The 8,640-nt window shown below is 41.5% G+C and overlaps 1 protein-coding gene across 1 annotated transcript in view; it reads right to left on the minus strand.

Annotated features, from left to right (window-relative positions):
* Positions 1-2,657, minus strand: part of LOC128718520 (uncharacterized) — a 38,190-nt gene extending 35,533 nt beyond the window's left edge. The window contains exon 1 of the mRNA XM_053812143.1: positions 2,597-2,657. Within this exon, the coding sequence (XP_053668118.1) occupies positions 2,597-2,657 (61 nt within the window). The remainder of the gene's footprint in view (positions 1-2,596) is intronic.
* Between the last annotated feature and the right edge of the window lie 5,983 nt (positions 2,658-8,640).

The raw sequence follows: 8,640 nt of genomic DNA on the forward strand, positions 1-8,640 counted from the left end.
AATCCAGATTATCATCATTATCAACGTGGTGGCGCTGCAGTAACGCCGTTTCCAATGGTGCCTAGACGATGCACAACTTGCACCACCGGAAGTAAAGAGCACGTACCTCCGGGGCACGATCTGCTGCGAGGATTCGATGGGGGTCTATTGTGCACTACCGCCACCAGCCACCCATTCCTTCATGCACTGTCTCACCACGGAAAACTGCACCGGATCTCACAGCCGGTACACCCCGGGTGCCCCGGATATGACGATGGAGCCAAATGTTGCGACCGGTACCGGCAGGAAATGGTAAGTTCGGGGTTGGAATAGTACCAGATAAGATTTGTTGGAATTTATCGCAGAAGGTGTTCGGTTGGAATTAAAATGAAGGTAATGGAGAGCATTAATAGAGAAGTGCAGCAACCGGAAGTCGTGCTGTCAAGGTTTTGCGTTCATTTTCGCATGATTGCGTGGTTGGCGCCCGGTGCATCGTATGGTACGGTTGCGTACCGTGTGCTAAATTACTCTCCGAAACGCGATGTTGCGATGAAGATTTCATTCCAAAACCATCGTGGCATCGAACACACCGATGTTAACAGTCTGAGGTTACCGAAGCGTGATGTATGGAGTCGCAACAGGATCAAATCCGCTGTTGAATTGCACCGAGTCAATATGATCCGTCGGGGAGCAGTTTGTGGGTTGGATTAGTACAATGGAAAGTCTGTGCATGTGACAAATTTGATGTGGGTTCTATTGTGTATGCATGTTGAAATTCATTTCCTAGTACGCGGAAGGATGATTTGGGTGTGTTATGTGACATTTCTATAAGTTATAACTTATGTAAGAAGAGTGTAGTTTCATTCAATATCGCTATACATATACTGCTTGTATTGCTATTAAAATTATATCATCCCTGTAGACTATTCGTAACCCGTGACTCCTAAGTTACTAGGTTATGTTTATTGCATATCAATATCCTTCTCACGCTCGAGACAGTCTCAAACGGACACACCAACGTTTTGTGGATGAAAATATTCAATTTTCCTGGAAAAACACTTCCACCATCCATTTGGTCGCTTTATGTTTTTACGATACCAAATCTTCTTCATACTCAAGGCTGGGCATCGAACGGATCGGGATTAGCCCCGAGGCGGATCATGGTGTGAGAAAAAAACTAAAGCCTCGTGCTATTTATATAACATCGTTACAAGTTTACAAACTGACCTGGCTACCGAAACTTTCCGCACAAGACAATGAACCGTCCCGTTGAGCTTTTCCGCTTGTTGACTCGTATGCTGCACGGAGCATGCAAAGCAGGGATAAAAGGTCTTCGAGCACTGGGATCTTGCAGGAAAAAGGGAAAATTGAATGAAGTGACCTATACGTTTCAAGGAAAAGTGAACGTTCGTTTCGAGCAACCGTCCCTGGCTAGGCGAGGGGATAAGATATATTATATTTGACGGTAATATATTTATTTTTCGCATTATCGGGTGTCAATCCTTGTAATCCGTAGGGGTTTAGTGTTTGTGCCGTTTGATTGCCGGAGACGATTGGTCTGCAGTATTGTATCGTTAGGGTTTTGTTCGGATTCAGCCTTATCTTTATTGGAGAGAAGCGTTTTCATAAATGCGTAAGGATTTTCAGTTTAGAAGTTCAGCTCTTGTAGTTATGTAATTGAAGTGAAAGAATGTTTAAGTATTTAAGCGGTTGTTAACGCTTGGTTAGTCTACAGTATTATTATAAGAAGTGAATTACAAAACATGAGTACAAGTAAGTGAGTACAGAACTTAAACAACATGCAATAACAATTTATTTTTGTAGTAAATAACAATATTTAAGATAGATTACGTTAGTCTTAGTACTTTACTCAATTTTTGTAACGTATTTTCATCAGAACTCTGAATTTTGAATCAGAAAAGTTGATACATATTTTTAAAAATGATTGTTGTGCTTTTTTATGCCAAACCTAAATTAAGTCGCAGAAAATACGTGACTAAACTGGAGCTGAACATCTTCCCTTGCAAGGAAGTCTGCGATGTGACGACTAATGTACCCCTATGAATAGCAGACGCTTTAAAAACGAATGCGTCATCTAGCGAAGGTTGAGTTACTTTCCTTTAACCACCACACTGGATCGGCAGCCAGCAGAACGACTTAACGGTATATATATATATACATATCTCGCAATCATTGCTTTCATCAAGACAGCTTCAGAATGATCAAAAGAAGGCTATAATAATTTTGCATTTAATTAAAAATTTGATGATGGGAAAAGTTTACGATTGGAATTAATTCTATCGTAAGGAGGTGCGAACGGCAGGAACTCAAGCTGTAAAGAGTCGCGAGGGGGTCAAAACTTGAGGTTTTATCGGGGAATGTTGTGGAGTCGTGAACCCGGTGACGGTGGGCTTGCAGTGCGAACTTCTCAACACTCACTTTTTCTCTTATCATGCAACGGTCTAATGCGCTCGACAAGTTTTCTCACCATGCCCTGATTAATTGTTTTTAAATATACCGTTTCATGGAATATCAGTTAAGCGTGGATGATATGGTAAAGCAAAGTAGGACAGTGAAAGTGTAATAACAAATACTTTTTAAGTTTTGAACTACTCACATTTTAACAGAAGGTACCAAGAAACTATAATCCAGATACGGTGACTGACTCTCGGTATCATGACGTCATTCCTCGTGTATCCTTGTTGCGGTTAATCCGGGAAGCTAGGTTTTTTTTTACGTTCGTACACCACTTTGTGCCAATCACACATACGTAACAAGCGAACACTCACTTTCAAACTGCATGCACTCGTACTGGGCTCTGGATGTTCTGCATCATCACCGTGAGTAATGTTGACCTGTAAAATCACGGCACATAAAAAGATTTCCACCTTTCCCTTTTTTACTCTTCACATCACTAGTTGCTGCCATTCGGAAGCGCATTGCGTTTGACCTGAATGCTTATTGATGCAATGCATTGAACGGATGGGAAACGCTAATGAACGTTTGCTCTCGGAAGCGTATAATTTTCATTTCACAGCTTTTCCCTCATCATGTACGAAGGGATGTACTGTTTGTTGCACTATTTTTCACTAGAAAAATGAACATCTTTATCGCCTGTTAGAGGACGGTCGGGCCCAAACAAACACAGAAGGCGCAGAGATAGCGATCGTAGTTTGAACAGCAGATGAGATATGTTTCAATGTGACCCACTCGCCGGCACATCACAGGACGTATTGATATCTTAACACCGATGATGCTGGGTGTTCTCTGTGTGTGTGTGTGTGGTTTTTGCACCACAGCTTGCAAGAAGGCAAACCAAACCCCTCAGGTCAGGTTTGTGAAGCTGGAAAAAGCTAGCAATAATTGTTTGCATAGGACTTTTACGACTCTGCCGGAGCATAATTAGCAGGCAGGAGCAGCGCATAACGGAAGACCGGTCTCCATGGCATGGTTTACGGTCATGTCGGCGCATACAGAGCCGACCGTTATGCAAAACAGGGTCATCAAAGGGCCTTGCGGAGCAGAACAAAGTGGGCACCCTTTTTTTTTTAGTGCAGGAAGAGATAGTGATCCGATGGGTGGGTTGGGTCGTAATGGATTTTATCACATCACGACTTACAGATACTGGGCAGATAGCTTCAGAGCATCGAACGCCATTTCGATGATGAGGACGATGATGAAACCCGAAGGTAGTTTGTTCAAACTTAGCGCTAGTGTGAGATGCGAAGGAACACAAAAAAACGGATTCTAATTAGGCTACGGTCGCTTCGACAGAGGGGCTAATGTTAATTTGGCTCAGGGCTTTTGTGGACCAAATAACGATAAAGCAATTGTTCCGAACCACGAGCAATTTCGATCGATCACTATCTTAGCCGTTGTGGCTTTCATTACATGGAATTGGTTTTGATGGTTCTTTGAGCGGTGTGCCGGCTTGCATGATTACAGCGTGTTGATGACTAAATAAGTAGTGGTTGAGTTTTTTTTGTGGTGCGAACTAGATAAGTTATTCAGTCTTGTCCGATCAAAGCACGGTGCAACCTGGAACGACAAATAAGAAAAATAACATTAGATTATTTTATTCTTTTGTAAGGCTCTTTAACATTAAATCTATCTGATATACGAAGTATTATAGGCCACAGTAAGAATATTTGTTTGCTCAAAAATTTAAAATAATAAAGGACATGGATATATTTTGCTTGGAACAATTGAATTTTTTAAGATATCTTCCCGTCAAAAATCTCGACTTTAGAAAATGCTTTAAAATAAACAAAAGTTCCAGCCCTTAATTTTGAGATATTCTCAGATGGACCCAAACGTGTGAGGAAGTTTCGGTTAATATTTCGTATGCATGGAGTATAATAGAAAAATGAACAATTTTTAAGATGAATAAATAAGGCATCTTAAGCTGGATTAAATTTTACCTAATTCAAGTTGAAGCCAGCAAGATATCTATGACGAGCATATAATTTTTGTGAAGAGGTATTCGTTTCGTTGCACTACGCAATATCTATATGATTTCTTACTTCTAAATTGTCCAAAGAAGAAAATGCCAAATTACCAAAAGTATTTTTTATCCAAATCATTTGAACGTACCATAGCTTTTCTTATCAAATAATTTTATCGTCGTATAAAATTGGTCAAATGAGACGGTTCAGGTAACGTCAAAATGTTTCGGGCAGTTTGACAACAAACATGATTGGCAGCACAAAAATATTTTATCTGCCTATTTCATCTCTAACCCTTAGGCTGTGGGGCACCGGTCGTTCTACGAACAACGATTGGGCTGAATGTCGAAGGTGGAATATATTTTTCCACGACCCTGTTTCCTGTCCGAGCGGAATGCTTCGGTCAAAAATAATTTATAGCGTTTGATGTGAAAGGGACATGGTGGGAAACGAAACAAAAACTGTTAAAAGGAAAGGACGATGTAAAATTTGGTATTGCTTAAGTAGTCTCTTCCCGGTGGGTCGGCACGAGAAAGCGCAACGCTAGACGCAGACAATTTGTTGTCCCACACCACCACCACTCCTGCAGGGGTGGGGGGCGGTAATTATTCACGCGAAGTAATTTATGTGTGATTAATTATATTTTGTGATAAACGGTCTGCCACTGGCCTCCGGCTTCGTTGGACTTTCGTACGTCTTAGGCGACGGACGAAAAAGATGCCCTGGCTCGCCTTCACAAATGGAATGGAAGTCACGCAGGCACCTTTTTTTGATTGTTAATTCTGTCTACCGTTTCTAGCATGCCCTCGGACGTGTCTGTAAAGAAGTTTGAGGAAAGTTGCAAAAAAAAATTCCTATCAGTTGTTTTTTCTTTACGGACCAAAAGTTTTATATTGTCGCTCTGAATTGTAGTCGTGATTGTTGGCATCGAAAACGGCGTGAATAATTTTAATAAAATTTTCTTTAAACAGGTACAAATAAACTAAAAATTATCATCCAAGGAAGTTCAATTTCGAATTCTTCCCAACATTCCTTATGCCGTAAAGCATAAAACAAAAACAGGATCATAATTACACTAAAATGACATAAAATGTCGTTAAATGTAAGATAATTAGCCTCGACAGGTTCATCAGCCAGTGTTCAGTAACCTCAAAACCACTCTTATTCATCTTAATTGTCCGCTCCTCGCGTACCGCTTGGTCTTTGCGAAATTGATGACAATGGCCAGTAGTTTACGGTCTATTCGATTAACCCCAAAAGTTCCAACATGCGATGAAATAGGTGCTAGTGAAAGATTCTGGCAAAGCACACGTTCTGCTATACCCGCCACACTGTCAGTCAGTATAACAATCAGCGTTAGCAGCAAATCGAATTACTGGCTTTCATATTTTATTACAAACGGACAAAAACCTGCCTCGCAACCGTTGCCGCTGACTATCGCTCGGCACACTGTTCGAGTGGACGTGGTATTTTGTGTTATCTTAACTGGCTTAGGTTCCGTTTAGCAGGTCTCCCCTAGCCTGGAACGGTGGAGGCGGTAAAACAATTCCCATTACAAGCATCCCGAGCCGAACATACTCAGCACAGCTTTTACGCTGGCGGAGAGAAGTTTTGTGTAACGCTTTCGACATGACATTTAGACAAGCGGGCTGAATATTGTATAACCTCGACCTTCTCGTGTCTTGCGGAGGCTTTAGTAGTAGAGCTGAGTGAGGCGTTTTTCTATCAGAAAGGGGGAGTATTTCTCGCCCTGTTCGTTTGTTGAGGGTTGGAAATGACAACGGTACCAGAACCGGACAGAGCATCTAACCGAGATTAGTGGTAGTTGTAACAAGTCCATCCACAAAAAAAAACCTGGTGCTTCATTTCTGCAGCCAGCAGATACGGATTGACGTGAAATATTGAATTTAATAGTGATCAAAATGAGACCGGTAGCAAATAAGTTTCTGTACGGCCTAAGTTAGTTTGTTGAGAGAGGCCTTAAGAAAGAAATTGAAAAGTAAAATCATTGACATCAACTGTTGAGAGCGTAATGGAAAAAGGCGTGGTGAACAGTTGTCAAGTTGAATCGAAATCTTCCATCATGCTCAGGTATCTCTTGGAAGTATAACGAAAGAAATGTCCTTTCAAAAGTGATTGGACATATCTTGGACAATTGTTTAACACACAACACCAGGAAAAGAGAGAACTATGAAGCAAAATAGTTAGAAAGTTATTCTAACCTGCATTAAATCAGGGATTTATTATGATGTAGATAGAATTCGGAGATTAGCAACATAAAAGCGATGACTTTCAAGAATCTCATTTGGTCAATTGTATTGTAATTACCACTAAATTATATTTCATGGCAATATTTTGTACAACTTATAATGACGACTATTTTCCTCTGAAACGTTGAGTCTAAATTGATAATAGACGTTGAATCATTTAAAGCAGTATCATTTAAACGGCTGTCATTAACCTACTGCAGCCAAGGGCGGTATATTCGAGTGAGGTGTGAGGTGCATTAATTCATTTCCATCGAACAAGACAAAAGCGTTCATTTGGGTGTTTCTATCGGATATACCCCGGGAGCTTAAATCGGAGTTTACCGAATCGGTATGTCAATCCGGGAAATTTCATAAACTGAACGCAAACATACTCACATATGTAGCGCACGAAACGCCACAAGGCCGCTCTCACTGGGGCACTTTTCCACGAAAACACCAACCATCGCAGGTATGCAAATGAAAACCATTACGTTGAAAGTGCAGCAGTATGATGTTACCGTGTCATGCTTCGCATCATCATCATCATGCTCAAGCGTCCGAGGAAAAACAAGCTCACAAGGCACGTAAAACAAGAGATAGAGAGGGAAAGAGGGGAAGAGAAAAAAAAAAAGCCCAAACGAGTGCTGCAGTGAGACACACACATTTAACAATTAGGCTAATTGAAATTTAAATGTTATAAAATGTCGATCGCGTTATTCCGGCAACGTGCTGCTGATGGCGTAGGACCTCTTGCGAGCGGTTCGGTTCGTTTGCTTGCAAGCTGCAAACACAGCGCTCGGTGGTAACGTCACTGTCTCGGGTGAGTGAACACTGTGCCGGTGGTATGGGATTGGGGCCAATGGTGGCAAGTTTGGTTCAGCTGTGTGCAATAGCAATCCCGCCACAAAACGTACATACACGCATGCGAACGGGGGCGGCGGCCTCGGGGCGGAAGGTCCTTGGGATGGTTATGGTTAGGTTCATTAGGTAGAAAATGTTTTCATTCCACACTCTAGGAACGCGCGATACCACCGGCAGAGAAACGGTTTTCCATTCCCTTGACAATCGTACATGGCCGGTATACGGGGTAGGGATTTTTTTGTTTGCTAGTTTTATAGTTGTTATTTTTTTTTCAGGTTGCACAAATCCATTCGCCTTTCGTTTTCCCAAGCCATGCCAGAAAAGTTTACAGTAGCTCATACACTCACACACTTGCACACAGTGGCAATCGTTACCTTAACTACACCCGAACGGGCAATGGCAACCAGCAACACACATGGGGCACCGGATATGCTAACAATATCAGAACGTGGCGAAGAGTGGCAAAATATTGAGCAATTTGCTAAACGGTGTTCTGGTTTTTGTGGAGCACTCGAAGCGAAGATAAAGGAAAAATTAAATTATTAAATTACGGTATCCCCCCCGGTTGAAGTGGTGTGCGTGTGGTGGGATAAACGTTCCGGTAACCTTCCGCCTACTGTGAACCGCTGGCAAAACATTTGCCTAATATTTCGATCATTTCCATTTGACTCCGTACCTAGGTTAGTGTGGAAGAATCGTTAAATATTGTGTAGGAAGTTAGTTTTAAAATTGCGTCCGGATGTTTATGGCGTTGTTGAAAGACAACACATAAAATCATTGTTTATTCTCTGGAAAAGAAACCATAACCTGAAGCGTATAAAACAGAACGAAGTGGACAAATGTTCTGTTCGCCAAATTTTGTTTGGTGTAAATTAGTTTTCAAAGGTCTTGAAGCCACGTTTGAAAAATCGTTATCAAAGATGCCTTTGGAGAGCAAAATGAAACGTCACACTGAACGACCCTTTTATGCGTAACGGAGCAAAGCTTTCGTGTGTGAGTATGTCAGATATTCCTTAACGCCGAAAATTCTACCACAAAAAGCGCTTCAAAACTTCAACAAACACGCTTGAAATGTTCGCACGGTTCACTAACTCGGCCCACCATGG

Source organism: Anopheles marshallii, chromosome 2 (assembly GCF_943734725.1).
Source record: "Anopheles marshallii chromosome 2, idAnoMarsDA_429_01, whole genome shotgun sequence".
NCBI classification, from domain to species: Eukaryota; Metazoa; Arthropoda; class Insecta; order Diptera; family Culicidae; genus Anopheles; species Anopheles marshallii.